Source organism: Patella vulgata, chromosome 1, assembly GCF_932274485.2.
Source record: "Patella vulgata chromosome 1, xgPatVulg1.2, whole genome shotgun sequence".
In the NCBI taxonomy this organism is placed as follows: Eukaryota; Metazoa; Mollusca; class Gastropoda; family Patellidae; genus Patella; species Patella vulgata.
In genome coordinates this window covers 93,372,935-93,392,833 of record NC_065879.2, presented here as the reverse complement: position 1 = coordinate 93,392,833, position 19,899 = coordinate 93,372,935, and the positions used below count along the sequence as shown (strand labels likewise).

General features: G+C 37.5%; 2 protein-coding genes across 2 annotated transcripts; both read right to left on the bottom strand.

Moving 5' to 3' along the window:
- Positions 1-3,155: 3,155 nt before the first annotated feature.
- Positions 3,156-8,983, bottom strand: LOC126818610 (zinc finger protein 239). The gene is made up of 2 exons (XM_050546119.2): positions 8,869-8,983; positions 3,156-5,598 (listed from the first exon to the last, which is right to left on the bottom strand). The coding sequence occupies exons 1-2, from the start codon at positions 8,869-8,871 to the stop codon at positions 4,588-4,590; spliced, it is 1,014 nt and encodes a 337-aa protein (XP_050402076.2). The 5' UTR covers positions 8,872-8,983; the 3' UTR covers positions 3,156-4,587.
- Positions 8,984-10,706: 1,723 nt separating this feature from the next.
- Positions 10,707-18,496, bottom strand: LOC126818030 (zinc finger protein 436). Its single transcript, XM_050545208.2, has 2 exons — positions 18,330-18,496; positions 10,707-14,336 (listed from the first exon to the last, which is right to left on the bottom strand). Exons 1-2 carry the CDS (start codon positions 18,330-18,332, stop codon positions 13,095-13,097), a joined length of 1,245 nt encoding a protein of 414 aa, XP_050401165.2. The 5' UTR covers positions 18,333-18,496; the 3' UTR covers positions 10,707-13,094.
- Between the last annotated feature and the right edge of the window lie 1,403 nt (positions 18,497-19,899).

Sequence of the window (19,899 nt, the reverse complement as noted above, 5' to 3'; positions counted from 1 at the left end):
CTATTATTTATTTTCTGGAGCTTTCAAGCCAGCAAGAGTGTTATTGTCCCTTTCGTTGAGGGTAACTTTACTATGATTAGTGGTTCCCCAAATAGTTTATTGGCTATAACTAGTTGTTATATATTTTGTTTATATGCTTTCATAAGCTCTTATTCCTACATGGAAGATTGACTTAATATATTAAATGGTTTCCCTATTGATTAAGATGAATTAGTTGTTACTTGTTTTTGTATATAAACCTTCTGTACATTAGTTTCATTATCATTTGCTTAAAAATGTTGAGAGAACCATCAACGAAACGTCGCTTTAATTAAAATAGTAATTGTGTTCCATATTACGTATGTCAATTGCTAAATGCCGCTCAAAAAAGATATTATAGTGAGAACTGCCAACTCTTTATCACATCTCCCATAATATATCTTTAATAATTACAAGATGAATGACCATTAAGTTCACGTGCAGTATGTGTCTACATGTGACACCACATATACATGTACAAACCAGTCTGGGCTGAATTGATTACTTTTTATCCTTTTATGCATTTACACTAAATACCAAATATTGTTTATCCAGTTATACTTCCAACACTTTTATTTTTATGATCAATAATGTTAAAAATTGTTTTAGAATCTAATTTAATTTCCAGAAGAAAAAAGTTAATATTGAGAGCTAATCGTCTGGTTGAAGCCAAGGGTGTGGATTTGTCATAACTTTGGGGGGGGGGGGGGGACGGACGAACCCTGGAACCTTTCATTACCAAATCAAAGTAATAATTACGAACAGTTTACCAGTGTTATTTCGATGAAAGCTGGTAATATGATGACGATATCGTAAAATTGACTACCTACAATTAAGGAGGAAGATATCATGAAGATGAATTACTGTGGTGAGACAAAAGGCAGGGGTTAGATAGCCTTCAGAATGGGACATTCATGTGGATATAAACCTGAAAATCTGTCCTGACGATCCAAATCATGGGGTAGACAGAGACCTATTCGTCCCCCCCTTTCGATTCTAAGGGGGGGGGGACCTGTCCTCCCCACCCCCACCTAAATCCATGCCCATGGTTGAAGCAGCCTAGTGATTATGTACTGTTAATCAGTGTAGGGGTCTATAAAACCAGATTAATTAGAATATCCAGACTATAGACTATGTGAAATGAAATGAAATGGGGTTTAACGTCCTACTGTTCTGCTCCTATACTGGGCTGATGAAGACGGGCATACGCCATACAGTGTGCTATGAGGTAAATTTAGCCCAAGCAGCGGCACTAACGCCTACTCTTATATCGAATTCCAACTGCCCCAGGGGATCTTTTACGTGCATTCCAATATATACACGAGACTTTGGTTTTTTCGTTTTGTCCGAAGGACTAGACAGCTGTCCTTGTCAGGCCCTCCGTTCTGCACCACTGACAAGGGGAAACCACGCCGAAAATCTGGATGAACTTTCTTGGCCAATGCAGGGATCGAACACCCGACCTCCAGACTAGCGAGCCAGCGTCTTAACCACCTAGCCACCATGTCTTAACCACCTAACCACCGTGGCTCTTATAGACTATGTACGTTTGGGTGTGTGAAATATATGTTCGTCCTAATCACTTTCCTCGCATATGTGGTATCAAATTAACCAGCACGACCCTGTGAATGTTTTAAGCCTCTACCTGGTAGTTTAATGTTTGCTGTAATGAGGAGAGAAGAGAGAGAGAGGGAGATGGGGTTAAAGGTCCACTCAGACACAAACTAGGTCATTTCGGGAGTAACATATGGTTCAATTTTATTTCAATAATTGGCTTGCACATATTACATTACTATATACATGTATGTTGCAACGTATTTGTATTTATTTCTAGGTGCCACAGAATAGAGATTTAGCTTCTTTAAAATGGATATACATTTGACCAAAATATGAAATCTACTTGAACAAAACATTTATTTACTGTCTGCATCAACCAGGCTAATGAAATGAAATGAAATGAAATGGGGTTTAACGTCCTACTGTTCTGCTCCTATACTGGGCTAATGAAGACGGGCATACGCCATACAGTGTGCTATGAGGGAAATTTTGCTCGGACCGTGGCACTACAGCCTACTACTCTTATATCGAATTCCAACTAGGGATCTTTTACGTGCATTCCCATTTATACACAGGACCTCTGTTTTTTGTATCACCCGATGGACTAGACAGCTTTCCTTGTCAGGCCCTCCGTTCTGAACCACTGACAAGGGGGAACCACAGCGGAAAATCTGGATGAACTTTCTCGGCCAATGCAGGGATCGAACCCCTGACCAGTGTGAATTACCATGTGTGTCTCTAGACTATTATTATGAGCAAATGATTTACCACAAATATTCAGGTTATTTCTTCAGTATGGGTTGTAAATGAAAAAAATGAAATGGAATGTGGTTTAACGTCCTACTGTTCTGTTTTGAACTGGACTAATGAAGACGGGCATATGCCATACAGTGTGCTCGGACAGCGGCACTACGGCCTACTCTTATATTGAATTCCAACTGTCAAGGGATCTTTTATGTGCACGCCAATGTGTACACGGGACCCCAGGTTTTCATACCATCCGAACGACTAGACAGCTGTCCTTGTCAGGCCCTCCATCCTGCATCACTGGCAATGGGTGAACCACACTGGAAAATCTGAATGAACTTTCTCGGCCAATGCAGGGATCGAACACCCGACCTCCAGACTAGCGAGCCAGTGTCTTACCCACATAGCCACCGTGACCCCCTTTCCTAAATGTACTGGATAATCAACCACATATAAAAACAAACTCCCGGTTACACACGGGCAATAGAAATGTTTAGCTTCTCTGCATCAAGCATAATTCATGCATTATTCTGAACAAACATACAGTAAATCAAGACAATAATCCAACTTTTGCAAAATGTGGAAGTATCTTATATGGCATTGCTTTGGCTGTTTTATCGACTGGGCTTTTCCTTAAAGACACAGTAATTGGCAGATTAGGTCACTTCTGAATACGATTGAGTTTGGGGAGGGGGGGGACTCTTTAAGTCGAAGACCAAGTTTTCAACAATGTATTTGACTAAATCCCCTCTGTATCACAAGCACAAAAAAAAAATTTTATTAAAAAAAAACCAACACATTATTATGGTATAAGTTTTTATGTGTTCCACGATTTTGACAAAATGATTTATCACAAAGATCACATTTATAAGATTTTTATTTTATTCCGTGTGAATTACCATGTGTGTCTCTAGAATATTATTATGAGAAAATGATTTACCACAAATATTCAGCTTTTTCTCCAGTAAGGGTTGTAAATAAAAAAAATTCGCGTGAAAAGATCCCTTGACAGTTGGAATTCGATATAATTTCCCTCATAGCACACTGTATGGCGTATGCCAGTCTTCATTAGCCCAGTTTGGAGCAAAACAGTAGGACGTTAAACTCCATTTCATTTCATTTCATTTCCATACAGTGTGCCCAGACTGTAGCGCTACGGCCTACTCTTTTATCGAATTCCAACTGTCAAGGGATCTTTTACATGCACGCCAATGTATAGACGGGACCTTGGTTTTCCATATCATCCGAAAGACTAGACAGCTGTCCTTGTCAGGCCCTCTGCCCTGCATCACTGACAAGGGGGGAACCACACCGGAAAATCTGGATGAACTTTCTTGGCCGATGCAGGGATCGAACACCCGACCTCCAGGCTAGCGTCTTACTCACTTAACCACTGTGGCTTCCTGTATGGGATGTATGTATACTACTACTGTAGTAAGCAGCCATTCGACTGACTGCTTAACGGGAGTGACCGCTTAATAAAATCTCAGTGTTTGTTAGTGCTGACATCAAGTAAATTTTACGCCTGGATGCATTGGGAGGAGACATTAGTACTTAAATCCGTAAATTTGGCCATCGTTGAAACTTGCTTGGAACGAAAATACTTTAACTCAAATCTCTGATATTTGCATTGGGAGCAAATATCAATAGTTCAATCGGTAAATTTAGCTGTCGCTGAACAAAAATTATTCGACTCAAATCTCTGATATAGAGATAGAGAGAGAGAGAAATGGGGTTTAACGTTCACATGACTTGACACAAATTAGGTCATTTCAGGACTAACACATGGTTTAATTTTATTTCAATAATTCACTTGCGCGTAGGGGTCTTTAGCAGTGGGAGGAAACCGTGTGAGTTTTCATTGATTACTGATTTATCAGGCCCCAAATTCACAAAGCATTCTCAGACTGAAGTTAAGAATTTACTAAAAATTGTTCGCCTTATTTTAATTAAAATTATAGCCCTTTATAGATCTTTTGTTGTTTTAACGAATCAAATACATCAATAAGAAACTATATGCAAAGTTTTGTGTTTTTGGATCACAGATATTTCTCATAAACAGTGATTGAAAGTTGCAGAGAGAGAGAGAGAGAGAGAGAAATGGGGTTTAACGTCCACTCGACACAAACTAGGTCATTTCGGAATAACATACGGTTTAATTTTATTTCAATAATTCGCTGTCGCGTAGGGGTCTTTAGCAGTGGGAGGAAACCGGAGGACCCGGAGAAAACCCACTAGGTTGGAGATTAAAAGTTGCGTAAACTCTTAACTTAAGTCTGCGAATGCTTTTTGAACTGGGGGGCCAGGTTTCACGTTAGTATGTTTTATCATGTGTTTCCGTAGATTATTCTTCTGTGTAAATGATTTATCACAAACATCACAATTAAAAGGTTTTTCACCGCTATGGGTTCTAACGTGTCTCTGTTTACCTGCACAGGTAGAAAACGATTTACTACAAACATTACATGGATACGGTCTCTCCCCGGTATGAGACCTTATATGTGACTGAAGACCACCGCTATCTCGGAACGACTTACTACAAACACCACATTCATATGGTCGTTCACCAGTGTGGGTTTTAATATGATTATGTAGTGAGCCACAGTGTGCGAATGATTTACCACAAACATCACATTTATAAGATTTCAATCCGGTATGAATTATCGTGTGTTTCTGTAGACTACTATTATGAGCGAATGATTTATCACAAACGTTACATTTATACGGCTTTTCCCCCGTATGGGTCGTAATGTGTGCCTGTAAAAGATGATTTTCGCCAAACGATTTACTACAAACATCACACTTATGAGGTTTTTCTTCTATATGAATTTTTATGTGCTTTTGTAGAAAACTGACATCAGCGAATGCTTTACTACAAACTTCACATTTATAAGGTGTCTCGCCCGTATGGGTTGTTAGATGTATCTTCAGATTACGACGCTGAGTAAATGATTTATCACAAACATCACATTTATAAGGTTTTCCCCCAGTATGAATTCTCATGTGAATCTGAAGATCACTGTTCTGACTAAATGATTTATTACAAACATCACATGAAATCAACTCGGCTGCTTCTAAACCTTTTTCAACATCGTCAGTTTTTTCATATTGATCGATCAAATTTTCATCAACATCATCAGTTTTCATTTCAGTAACATGTATTTCACAGTGTTTTTCTAAATCAGTTTCTAATTTAAATTCTTCATCACACAAATTACACTGATAAACTGTTTCAATATCATCAGCTTTCTCTTCTTTAACATGTATTTTAGTTTCCTGTAAAATATAAAAGTTATAACATCATTAGTTTCCTGTAATATATAAACATTATAACATCATTAGAAAGTAGATATGTAGGCTAATTGGACTTTATTTGGGATATTTTGGGACTATATTCTTGTACGGTTGCTGCTAATTTTGTTGAGTTACATTCTGTACATGTAGAGAATGTAATTGGCTTTTGTACATTGTTAAATCTGCTAGCATGACATACAGTTTGTCTCAAATTTTTGGATCAAAATTTCGTGAACGCAGCAGAAAAAACACTAAGAAATCGCTAGGATTTCACTGTGATATTCCGCTCAATTCCCTCTCTCCAAATATCTTTCTTTTCCCACGCTTGAAACACATATTTTAGGATTTGTGTGATTGGAGGAAATGTTTAAAAGGAGAAATAACAAACAATCATCAAATTTAAGCCTAACCCTGTTCATTGATAACCACTTTTCCTGCAAAAAGGGGGTCTTATTTGTTACCAGAATGATTGTGAATTTAATAAGGAGCAACCAAACTGTTATTCTACCAAGTTTCATTGAAAAATAATTTGTTTACATTGCACTAAAGTCAAATTACCACTTTTGGACCAGATTCCGATTTCGGACTGAAAAAAACAAAATTAATAAAAATTGAATATTAAAAAAAGTATAAGTCTGATTCTAAAAATTTAACGGTTTTAAAATTCTAATATTTGAGTTATTATTTCTGCCAGATTTCAAAGCAATTGCTCAAAAAATAAAATTTGGTTGGTACATGTAGGGGTTTCAGGTCACGTGATTTTAGCATGAAATCTGGAAACCAGCGGCTGAAATGTAGCCCACTTTAATCCATGATTCTGAATTAATATTTTATGTATATGTATTACTAGTTTAATATCAATCTCAATATCTGCACAGATTATCGAAATGTAAGCGAAATTACCGTTTATGTATGGAAGACGCTCGTGGGGAAAATACCGCTCTGATGTCATGCGGCCGCGGATTTTCCATCAACGCGAATTGCTACGGCTCACTTCATTGGTGAATCCACACCTTAGTTTCCGGGGGATTTTAACATAGAGCCAATCAAACGATAGATAACATTTTTGTGATTATTATGGTGCGTAATACCCCAAGCTACGGCAATTACAGCTGTAGAAAACTGGATTTTGCTGTTTTGCTGACTGAAATTTGCTAAATTTCGACTAAATACAGCCTACTTTTTTTGTGGTATCATCCAGATTATAAATATTTGACATATTATCATTCAAATTATTTACGATTTTAATATAAATCTTAGCCGACTATAACGTGCAGATTTCAGTTTTAAAATTGGTATTAGTGATTCTGAAGGTAAAGTACCGCTTATGACTGAAAAGCACTTTTGGTGCCATGGCGGTAGCATGTCATTTCGGTCCCGCATAAGTTCGGAGTCAACACAACGTCGTTTCGGACTCAGTTTGACGACCTTTCGGACTTACTTGGCGACTTTTTTGACTCAGTATGGCGACTTTTCGGACTCGGACTGGCGACGTTTCTGACTCAATTACGGACTCAATAAAAGCTGAAAACTTCTATGTATGTATTTGTAATAACTGTTTATTCTTTCGTTTTAGATGGGACCGAAGACAGACCATTCACAATAATAAAAAAATTAAACATTGTTAGTTGTGTTTTATTTATCCCATACAGACCTTACGCACTGCACTGTTTATTCTTTCGTTTCAGATGAGGCCAAAGACAGACCATTCACAACAATAAAGAAATTAAACATTGTTAGTTGTGTTTTATTTATCCCATACAGACCTTGAACTTGAAGTAAAACCAATATTACTTGATCGGCGAATACTGTATTTATTTATTTATTTTTTTTTTAATAGCATTATTTATTTACAAATATACACGTATACAAAATTATAATATGTACAATTAACAATATGCATGGACAATACATTTTATATTTGTTTATAGATTTATATATGTAGCTATTCAGCTAATTTTTTCCCAAAAAATCAAACAGATATACAACTGTGCATTATCTATTGTCAGGTATATGATAATATAGTGAAACCAAGACGAGATTATTTAATCTCTATTTAATTGATTGGCGATTGTTGTATTTAATCTGAGTAAATGGTCAATTGATCGGCGATTCTTAAAGCCGTTAAGAAACGATTGAGAAAAAAAACCACTGCTACCTTCCTTTTGTCGATTGAGTCAACGCCAGGAGTCCGGTGTCATTTTATTTACTTAACTGTGAGTTATTTTCAGAGGCAGAAAAGATACCCCTCAACATTACCATGATGTCGGAGAGCTCAATGAGACGGCACCAGAGAAGCCGGTATCATAATATAGAGGGCCGACTATTACAACTGTGGGATGTATATATAAACCAAGATATTAGTACGAGTAGGCTATTAAAAAAAAACCCAGCCATTTGTACGGCCCACTTGCACAATAAAGAAAAGTGAAAAAATATTTAAAATAATTGGAAAACTGAAAAAATAAAATGAAACTGATAAAATAAATGTATGTTTTATAAAATAAATAAAATAAATGTATGTTTTATAAAATAAATGAATACCCGACTAAAGCTATTATTACATCAAATAAATATGCCCGTTGTTATAAATCGCTGTATGCTATTTTAATGTATGAATTTAAATGTATGTTTTATACAATAAATGAATACCCGACTGAGGCTATTATATCATCAAATTAATATGCCCGTTGTCATAAATCGCTGTTATTGTTTTATGTTATATTAATAAATAAAATAGTTTATAAAGTAAATTGATGTCAGTGTTCTATAATTCCATGTTCTATACCCGAGTCCGAAACGTCACCTACTCGAGTCCGAAACGTCATCTACCCAAGTCCGAAACGTCACCTACCCGAGTCCGAAATGTCGAGGACATATTTTTGAGAGTCCAAAATGACATAAGTCCGAAATGACGCGGGACCGAAATCACATGTAATCGCCATGGCACGCATTGACTGTTTTATATAGAGCATTTTAATTGCATTATTCACATCGATATCGGATTTTAAAATTCCATAACTTTGGATCTAATGAGAATATTTTGATGCAATGTAATTTTGGGGGTAGCATTTTATGTATATTTTCACAAAATATTAAAAAAAAAAAATTTTCTGTCATTTTGAACTTTGACCTGAAACCCGTACCATTAATAAGAATGGCCAAGCTTGATCCGTTCGGGAGGAACTATATTATACTATGTAAACTTTATTTCATATATTGTTATTTTCTTATCGTGTAAAAACTACTTACCATTATCCTGAAGAAATGTTGATTTAAAAGATAAAAATCCCACTTCCTTTTATGTTATGTTTTAATCTGTTTCACAAAGGTATTGTTATAGCTGCCTCGCGCATATTCACTGCTGATCATCGTGGCTATTTCTACTTCCGGCACAGAGGTAGTTGAATATAGATTTCTGACGTGGATCATACCAACACGAACAACTCACAATTGAAAACTGGGCTGTAGATATTGATTGATAAAAATGCAAACAATATCATGTTGTAATTGCAGGATGAAATATTAATTCTAAATACTCTCAGTTCTATGGATAATTGACAGTTTACCCAATCTCATCAAAATACAGACCTATATTTCGTTTCATTTTTTTTTTGATGACCTTAGTGGAATGCCGAGTCAGGGTTCATTCAAGTGGTTTTGATCAATCAGTGTTGGTGTTTCAAGAGGGTATTTGGAAATACTATTTTCGGCTTTGATATGGTTAGATCTATTTGATAAGGCCAAGTTCAAGTTTGATCAAAGGTCACGAGATGTAAACAGGACTAGCGCTCATCCCAACCCTAACCCTGGACCTAGCCCTAATGCTTACCCTAACCTACAATCTCGCCAACAATCACGTGCCCTAACTTTATTTACATCTCAGCGACCTTGAGGAAAATTGAGCTGGCCTTAACAAATAGATTTAGCTTTTTGATATGTTATCTATTGCTGTCTCCCCACAGATCAGGGGGGGCTGGATGTCCGAATGGTTAGCATTTGCGCGCTGTATCATAAGGCCTGTCATTGAGTCAACTGGTGTGGTTTCGAATCCCCGGTTGTACGTGACAATGAGGAGGGCCGCCTGTCCAGCCTCGTGGGTTTTCTTGGGGTCCTCCGGTTTCCTCCCACTGCTAAAGACCCCTACGCGCAAGCGAATTATTGAAATAAAATTAGACTGTATGATACAGCGCACGCGTGCTAACCATTCGGACATTCAACCCCCCTAGACCTACGTAAGCGGCTAAGCAAATATGTACTGCTGATTAGTGTGGGTATTTATGTCTAACACCCACTTTCACCAAGGTGATATCTCAAACCACAGAACTAAATACATTTAGATGGACCAGATTATTTACTGGAATACGGGCTATACATTGTAAGATCCATCTTCATGGGACAATATAGGATATCTTCATGGGACAATATGAGACGTCTCCGAGGGATAATATGGGACGTCTTCAAACAATATTTTATTCTCAGGAAATGATTGAGAAACAGACTAGTCCTATATTACCGCTTTCTGGTAGTTTAATGTTTATTCTAACTGAGGTGACATCATTGACATTAAAACTACTTAAAGGAGGCAAGTCTGTAACTCAGTATCATCCACAGTCTTCAATATTGCCAACACGACTTATTGGTCAATTTTAAGGGACTTCTGATATCCAATATTTAAGACAAAATGAAAATTTTACAATTTGCATATGAATGCCATGCCAGAATGCTTTTGGACTAAAGTGACTCGATGAAAGAGGCTAAACACAACCCACAGGAGAATACTACCAATGTAGACTGGAATAACCAGAGGTCAAAGATTGCCATTCGATTTGAACTCTTTGCCAAACATAACTGATTACAAGTAATAATAATAATGGACATTTATTGAGCGCCAACATCCAGTTAGATTAGTTGCTCTGGTGCACTGTTGCAATATTCATAATGGTAGGGGAATAATTTAATGTCACATTGAAATAAGGTTTAAAGATCGCACTGGGGAATCACGAAAGCTTCGTTAAAAAAAAGTAACAGAAACAATTTAATGTAAATCACTTTATATATATTCATAATACATCATTATATGCATTGCAACTCATTTGTGTCCATTTCAATGTGCCAAAAAAGAGAGATTTAGCTCCTTTAATTAATACCCCATTATTTGGCTCAACACAATTGATCTTACTGTTCTGCTCCAAACTGGGCTAATGAAGATGGGTATAAGCCATACAGTGTGCTATGAGGGACATTTTGCCCGGACAGCGGCACTACAGCCTACTCTTATATCAAATTCCAACTGTCAAGAGATCTTTTACGTGCACACCAATGTGTAAACACGACCTCGGTTTTTCGTCACATCCGAACGACTAGACAGCTGTCCTTGTCAGGCCCTCCGTCCTGCATCACTGATAAAGGCGGGAATCACGCCGGAAAATCTGGATGAACTTTCTCGGCCAATGCAAGGATCGAACACCCGATCTCCGGGCTAGCGAGCCGGTGTCTTACCCACTTAGCCACCCTGATAACAAAAAATAGTGGAAATACGAGTTGCATGTTGATAATGAACGCTCCTTTGTTTTCCTATAATAAAAGAAATATTATTGTTTATTTTAATTATGGTTTACATCAACGGTCGCACTGTTGATCGCCATTTCCGCCAATTGCGACAAAAATATAATTTTGGTGGTGAAATATTTAATCTGGTGAAATATTTAATCTGGTGAAATATTTAATCTGGTGAAATTTTGGGCGATAAAATATTTAATCTGGTGAAATTTTGGGCGACAACTTTTTCCTGTACCTGTGTAGCAATTCTTTTTTTAACTGTGGCGATAAAAAATTCTGGCCACAAAGCTTTGATTTCCATGCCGTCCATACATGTTACCGTCTATTGCGCTTGGCTGAGCCAGGTATCAATCAATTAAACATACATTATGCTAGAGCTAAATCTGTCTATTGCATGTCTTTCTTTAGGCCTGAAATGTTTTCTAAATTATTAATTAGACATTAATTAACTTATCCTGGCCATAATCAACTCTCGATGGCATGGGATTTCTCCGATATTAAATAGATTAAAACAGTTCAGCCATATTTTGATTTAAGCTAAAAATTGAGGAGCGAGACTTAGCTTAGAACAACCAGTACGGTGGTTGAAATTATTGCACATGTCTTGTCAAACCTTCAAAGGCTAATATGTTCGCTTGCAATAGAGTAATTTGAATGAAATTTTCAAATTATTCGTTTTACATTATCTATTTTCGAACTATTATAGCAAGGATGGTCAGCTCTTTATCTAAATCTTACATAATGTATCTTTAGGTATCAATAATAGAGATATCTTTTGTCTTTTGATCAATCTCAAAATAGTGTTGATAAGTATTTACAGTAAGAGAAATAAACTAATTAAGAGATGAAAGATTTAATTATTTGTCTTCAAATACGAATCGGTGGCTTTCTTGAGGGTTTCTATATATTCAAAATGGCGGACACCGTGAACAATACTCGTTCAATTTGTTTTGGATAATTGGATTATGACCCCTGTTTGATCTTTTTCTTACTCCTTAATAAATTACAGCAGGTTTGTTGTTACATTTTATAAATGCATATATCCTTTGGGTTGTCAAAAGTCAGTTATTATCAAATCATATTCGATGGGGCGTAAGCGAAAAATTGAACAGCCTTCGTAAACGTCTGATAGAATTGGCGTGAAAAAAAAATGAAACCCAGAGTGAGCACTGGTTTACATGGTTAAATGTCTTATATTTTGCTTGTTAGAGCCTTTACCATCTACCTCGTGGGTTTTCTCCGGGTCTTCCGGTTTCCTCCCACTGCTAAACTAAAGACCTCTACGCACAAGCGAGTTATTGAAATAAAAAATTAAAACCATATGTTATTCCCGAAATGACCTAGTTTATGTCGAGTGGATGTTAAACCCTATTTCTCTCTCTCTCTCTCCTTTACCATCTGGGGACCACTGATCTTTTTGTTATAAGTCTGGGGTGTTCTTCCGAATTGTTTTTTTCATTTTTTATCCAGTAAGAGTCCTCATATGTCTCTGTAGGCTAGCAGTTTGTGGAAACAATTTACTACAAACATTACATTCTACTCCAGGGGATCACGTGGCTAAGTGGGTAAGACGCTAGCTCGCTAGCCTGGAGGTCGAGTGTTCGATCCCTGCATTGGCCGAGAAAGTTCATCCAGATTTTCCGGCGTGGTTCTCCCTTGTCAGTGATGCAGGACGGAGGGGCTGACAAGGAAAGCTGTCTAGTCGTTCGGATGGGACGAAAAACCGAGGTCCCGTGTACACATTGGCGTGCATGTAAAAGATCCCTTGGCAGTTGGAATTCGATATAAGAGTAGGCCGTAGTGCCGCTGTCCGGGCTAAATTTCCCTCATAGCACACTGTATGGCGTATGCCCGTCTTCATTAGCCCAGGTTAGGAGCAGAACAGTAGGACGTTAAACCCCATTTCATTTCATTTTTCATTTACATTCTACTCTAGTATGAATTCTCATGTGTTGCTGTAGATTACTATTATGAATAAATGATTTATTACAAACATCACATTGATAAGGTGTCTCTCCCGTATGATATTTAATGTGCCTTCGCAAATTACTTCTCTGAGTAAATGATTTACTACAAACATCACATTTATAAGGTGTTTCACCTGTATGATTTTTCATGTGTGATTGCAAACTACTTCTATGACTAAATGATTTACTACAAACATCACATTTATATGATTTTTCACCTGTATGGATTCTCAGGTGTTCCTTTAAATGATAATTAAGAGAAAATGATTTATTACAAACATCACATTTATAAGGTTTCTGGCCAGTATGTGTTCGAGCATGCCTTTCCAGATCAGATTTTCTAGCAAATGAACTCCCACATACTTCACACTGATAAGGCTTCACTCCTGAATGAGTTCTCCTGTGATTCTTTAAACAAACATCGTGAGTAAATGATTTACTACAAACATCACATTTATAAGGTCTGACTCCAGTATGAATTCTCATGTGTATCTTTAATGGCTGAGATTCACTAAATGATTTACCACAAACATCACATTTAAAAGGTTTTTTTCGAGTATAAGTTTGTCGATGTGGTAAATTATGCTGGCCACAAGTATCAACACGTTGTGAAACCAACGTCTCCTCCTGAACATGTATTTTACAATGTTCTACTAAATCAATGTAAGAGTTACATTTCTCATCACACAAATTACACTGATGAAATGTTTCAATATCATCAGCTTCATCCGGCATCTCTTCATAGCAATACAGATCCACATCATTGGTTTTCTCTTCTTTAACATGACAATATCCATCTACATCATCAGTTTTCTCTTCTTTAACATGACAATATTCATCTACATCATCAGTTTTCTCATCTTTAACATGACAATATTCATCAACATCGTCAGTTTTCTCTTCTTTAACATGTATTTCACAATGTTTTTCAAAATCAGTGTCAGATTTAAATTCTTCATCACATAAATAACACCGATAGCATGTTTCAATATCTTCAGTCTTCTCCTGTCTAACATGACTATAGTCATCTACACCATCAGTTTTCTCTTCTTTTATATCCCAATATCCAACTATATCATCAGTTTTCTCACCCTTAACATGTATTTTATTGTGATTTTCTAAATCATCATATTGTTGAAAAATCTTGTCACACACAACACACTGGTGGAATGTTTTATCGTCATTAGTTTCCTGTAATATATAAAAGTTATAACATCACTAGCTTTCTGTAATATGGCCTGGATAAGTTAGTTAATGTCTAATTAATAATTTAGATAACATTTCAGGCTTAAAGAAAGACCTGCAATAGGTAGATTTAGCTCTTGCATAATGTATGTTTAATTTTTTGAGACGTCAAGTATGGGTCAACTCATATCAACATGTTTGAGGAGTAAAAATGTATTGAGGTGTTCAGGTCTGGAAATAACGGTTTTAGTTGTACCAGACAAATGTGTACACAGGACCTCAGTTTTTCATCCCATCCTAACGACTAGACAGCTGTCCTTGTCAGACCCTCCGTCCTGCATCACTGACAAGAGGGAATTCCGCCAGAAAATCTGAATGGACTTTCTCAGCCAATGCAGGGATCAAACACGCGACCTCCAGGCTAGCGAGCCAGCATCTTACCCACTTAGCCAACATGACCCCCTAGTGTTTCTTATATAAAGGCCTGGGGATCACGTGGCTAAGTGGGTAAGATGCTGGCTCGCTAGCCTGGAGGTCGGGTGTTCGATCCCTGCATTGGCCGAGAAAGTTCATCCAGATTTCCGGCGTGGTTTCCCCATGTCAGTGATGCAGGATGGAGGGCCTGACAAGGACAGCTGTCTAGTCGTTCGGATGGGACGAAAAACTGAGGTCCCGTATACACATTGGCGTGCACGTAAAAGATCCCATGGCAGTTGGAATTCGATATAAGAGTAGGCGATAGTGCCGCTGCCCGGGCAAAATTTCCCTCATAGCACACTGTATGGCATATGCCCGTCTTCATTAGCCCAGGTTAGGAGCAGAACAGTACGACGTTAAACCCCATTTCATTTCATTTATATAAAGGCCTGCGGTTGGTCTAGGCTTCCCACTTACTTTGAGACTACGGTACATACCAGAGGTTAGAGAGGATTGTGATATTGGACTGTAGACAGCTTTATATATTCTTATATGGATTGGGTATATGTAGATTGATCTCTTGCTTGTTTATATATATACCTATGTATCACATGTTAGCTTATTATCTTTAATCTTCGAGTTGTAGCTGCTTAGTGAAGTGTTAATTTAACTGCTTGTCTATTCAAACACCCCTTGACCCATTTTGCCTACACTTCGGCCATCGTGGGCGAGATAGGTTAGCGATTTACCGACCGATAGGGATTAGAAACTCAGTGATAGTTGCGAGTGACCCTAATCCAACAAGTTAGATGTTACTCTTTGATATTCTGACGACGTAACATCTAACATCTGAACGGTCAAAAGCTTGTCGCAAAAGTTGACAACTAGTTTACTTCTTTCAGCGGACGGTAAAATTCACAATTTTCAGTTATCTGCACTGCTAACACATTAAACTTACATATCATATCCATCTATGTTCCGGACAAAATTTTTTGCTGTCTATTTTAAGAGATTTCACAAAAATCTTCGCCTACATGCAACAAAACACAGTGAAACAGGAAATGACCTACATTGACGAAAGTTGAAATCTGGCATGGTGCACATTACGAACGGAATTCTTTAAACAAAACGAAATCATGAGACTATAATTTGAAGGCGATCATTTTAAATTTATTTTAATAGTGATGATCCGATTATTGGTTTCACCACTCAGTAGTCTAATTGGTCGATGAGTGGCCTATCTGAAGAAATTTTACCGATATTTGCGTAGCCGATATCTGTTCAAAAAGACTCGGCAGCCAAATACCTTTTCATAAAATATTATTCAAATTATGAACAAAGCATTCTCTCTAGTCTCTTGCTTAAAATGACACTCAGCCCTTTTATTTTAGTTGCCGTGTGGGGGATACAAGACTCGATACTTAGATATTTTCAACTCTTTAGATAGAAAAAGCGGGAAAATGTAACATGACATTGACAAGACAGAAGCTATCATAATCAACCGGTAGAGATGAAACATTCTACGAATGCCGACAAATTTAAGGATTTATATTGTAATCAACATTTAAGAACATTTTATAAATAATAATCTCAATCATACAGCTTGTGCTAGAATTTACCACGGCATAACTGCAAAACTGTCGTAAAAAGTAAAAGCTGAAGCAAACACGGACTGCCACAGTAATAAAAATAGCCTAAATTGCGCCGTTGGTCACGTGTACATGCATCAAAAAGTTATGCCTTTTATATACATGTAGACGCATGAAATGCATAGGTAATAACTTATCATACAGTCGTCCAGGGGCGGCTGGGCTTGGGATTAGGTCAATAATTCAGAAATGCAAGATTTAGTTGTAAATAGTGTCCCAAGCCTACCCTTATAGTTCATTTTTTCATAAGAATGCTCACTTTCTAAAATAGTGCCCTTATTATAGATGGTTATGGCAGAGCCTTGGGAAATTTGATGAATCAATTTTAGTTATGGTTGACATGATGGTGTAGTGAACTGGATCCCCGGATAGAGCGGATTACTGTGGTAGAGTGGGCCCGGCTCTATCCATTAATTCCGTTGAGGGTTCACTACTGTAGAGGTGTGGGAGTAGCCAACCAGGCAGCTGGCTCAGAAAGACTAACACCAGATTAATCAGCAACTCTTTATTATCCACTCAATACAAAAATAAATAATTTCCATCCAACACTCGTCAGCTCTAAAGTGTTCCCAATCAGACTCTATTACTCGCTCCTTGCCGGGCTCTCTTAATCGCTCCTTGTCGGGCTCTCTTAATCGCTCCCTATACGTCGGGGTCAGACTCGTCAGTCAACTGGTATATGTCTTACCTCAGCTGATCACGATTCAACTCTCCGATTCTACTAAATTGGACAAGACAAGGTACTATATACCCCAAAATCACGTGACGTAAGCACGTGGTACAAGACACACCTACTGTTCCTGTCAATCATAAACACGTGCAGCCAATAGACAGCGGGCCAATGGCAGCGCGTGTAAGGACGGAGTTATGAAATACATTACAATAGAAATATGAATAACAATATGGGTACATATTAACAAAGTTAAAAATGGACAATTAAATTAAATAATTACTAATTACTAAATAAGAAAATTAAGTCGTCTAAATTGGGGACGTGGATCGGGCTATGAACGTGCGTTTCAGATCACCACAATGGCAACCATTGGGAACACAATGATTAAAGGATCAAAAGGAAAACAAATTTCGATGACTTTATTACTCCAAGAGGAATCTGTAAATTTTATACTTATGACAAAACCACCAAACGCAATTAGAACCAGATTAATTGACACGGAAAATTATTGCACGGGCCGTTTGTCTATCTACAAATATAAAAATTGCACATTCAGTGACGGAAAATGACAACAGTATATTTGTTAAATATGAAGAAAGGCAGTCGTGTCTTATAATTGTCAGCTAATTTTTGTTGCGGCATTTATAAATTTTTGGTGCCGTTGTAGAAGAATCCTAATTTCAAGCACTGGTCATGATTTAGGCCTACTAATTAATCATGCAGAAAAATAATTATTAAGTTCTCAATGGACGTTGTGTATTTTCAACTACGTGTGAAGAGCGACCTAATTATTACTCAATAGAAAATCGTCTTCTGTCCCGATATAAAACCTCTACAAAAACAGTACATATACGCAATCCATAAAAATATTGTTCAAAAACACACTTCGTTTCGGGTAAAATAGGGGTCCTCAAATTTTAATGTGGAGGATATGACGTCAAAAAAAGCTCCAACTATCCCAACATGGCGACTGAAAGAAATGCTGGTGTATGTGATATTGGATAAACTTGTTTCACTGAACAACGTTTGTTTGTCAGTAAGTGTTATTGTTGTTCAGAGGTGGATAACACAATAAATTAGGACATGCATTTAGCATTTATCAACTGACGGCTTTCAGCTCGTGGCTGTTTGATGCGCCAACAATTCAGTCGCAGTTCGCTCCAAATAAGTAGGCTACTGCTTCAGGAATCTTGAGGTTACTGTGAACGAAACCTCAAGACACTCTGGTGTACGAGTGACCTCAATTTTTACAAGACTTACCATTATTATGTTAGTATCGTCTTTCCTAAAGTCAGTTGGTCTGACTTTTTCACAAAATACTACCCAGATGTAAAATGGTTGATTCAACAAAATAATTCATACAACAGACGCCTACGACTGAAATAAAGAAATGTAGAAAACACGGTCATTTCTTGAAACGTCTCTTCTATTTGCATTTCCGGAAAATAATGCAGATGGTTGTATGTTAAAATTGACATGTGGATCAATCAAAAACGAGTAACTCACAATGATTTATTTCTCTGTGTAGCTTTGATATAAATGCAGTAACTGTGTTCCAACAATATACAGATGCATATATATGTACCATGCTATGTGCAATTAGAGACAGTTTACCATACTGATCACCAGTGAATATTCACTAGGCCACTACAATGACTGATAAGGATGAAATCGATGCGACTTATTTTCCTCCGACAAATTAAATTCTAAAACATTTTTTTTTATGTATTTGAAAAATAAATAATGACGTTTGACGTATTTGTAGGTAAAAATTATTTACTATTTAGTGTAAATTGGTATTAAAATGAGTAAAAGACTCCAATGTAAACAATGCATGCGCCATAAAGCCAATGATTGACGCCGCGTGATGAGACGTCACATGTTGAAGATAGCCATCTTTTACAGAGATATTAGAAGACTTTCGTAATGGTCTGTGAAACAGATTGACAGTTTACCTGTAAAACAGGACCCACAGTGGATAAGTGGGTAAGATGCTAGCTCGCTCGCATGGAGGTTGTGGCCACTTGCGGGTTCCATCCAAGTGTTGACTGTTGACCAAGAAAGTTCATGGAGATTTCCAGTGTGGTTTTCCCTAGCGCTGGCACGATATATTGATGAATCACAATTCACTCTCTCATGATTTGTGTATTGAATCATGAGATGCCGAATCGATGTATCGCGATGTTTTTTGTGGGTTTTTTTTTGTGTCTCTTCAGTAAGTAACTTGTCAATCTTAATTTTCCAAATCTCACATCCATAGGTACACAAACACACTTAAATTGTTTTGGTCCTTCTTTTGATCCAGAGGATAACAGTGGCTATGTGCGTAAGACTTTGGCTCGCTACCCTGGAGGTCGGGTGTTCGATCCCTGCATTGGTCGAGAAAGTTCATCCAGATTTTCCGGCGTGCTTCCCCCTTGTCTCTGATACAGGACGAAGGGTCAGACAAGAACAGCTGTCTAGTCGTTCGGATGGGACTAAAAACCGAGGTCCCTTGTACACATTGGAGTGCACGTAAAAGATCCCCTGACAGTTGGAATTCGATATAAGAGTAGGCCATAGTGCCCCTGTCCAGGGAAAATTTCCGTCATAGCACACTGTATGGCATATGCCCGTCTTCATTAGCCCAGTTCGGAGCAGAACAGTAGGACGTTAAACCCTATTTCATTTCATTTTACATTTTACCGTCTTTTTTAAATACAGTGTGAGACCAAGCTGTATTGGTTAAGACAGGGGATCTGGATAGCTGAATTGTTAGCACATGCCTGCTGTATCATAAGGCCTGTCATTGAGTCAGTTGGCATGGTTTCGATTCCCTGGTTGTACGCGA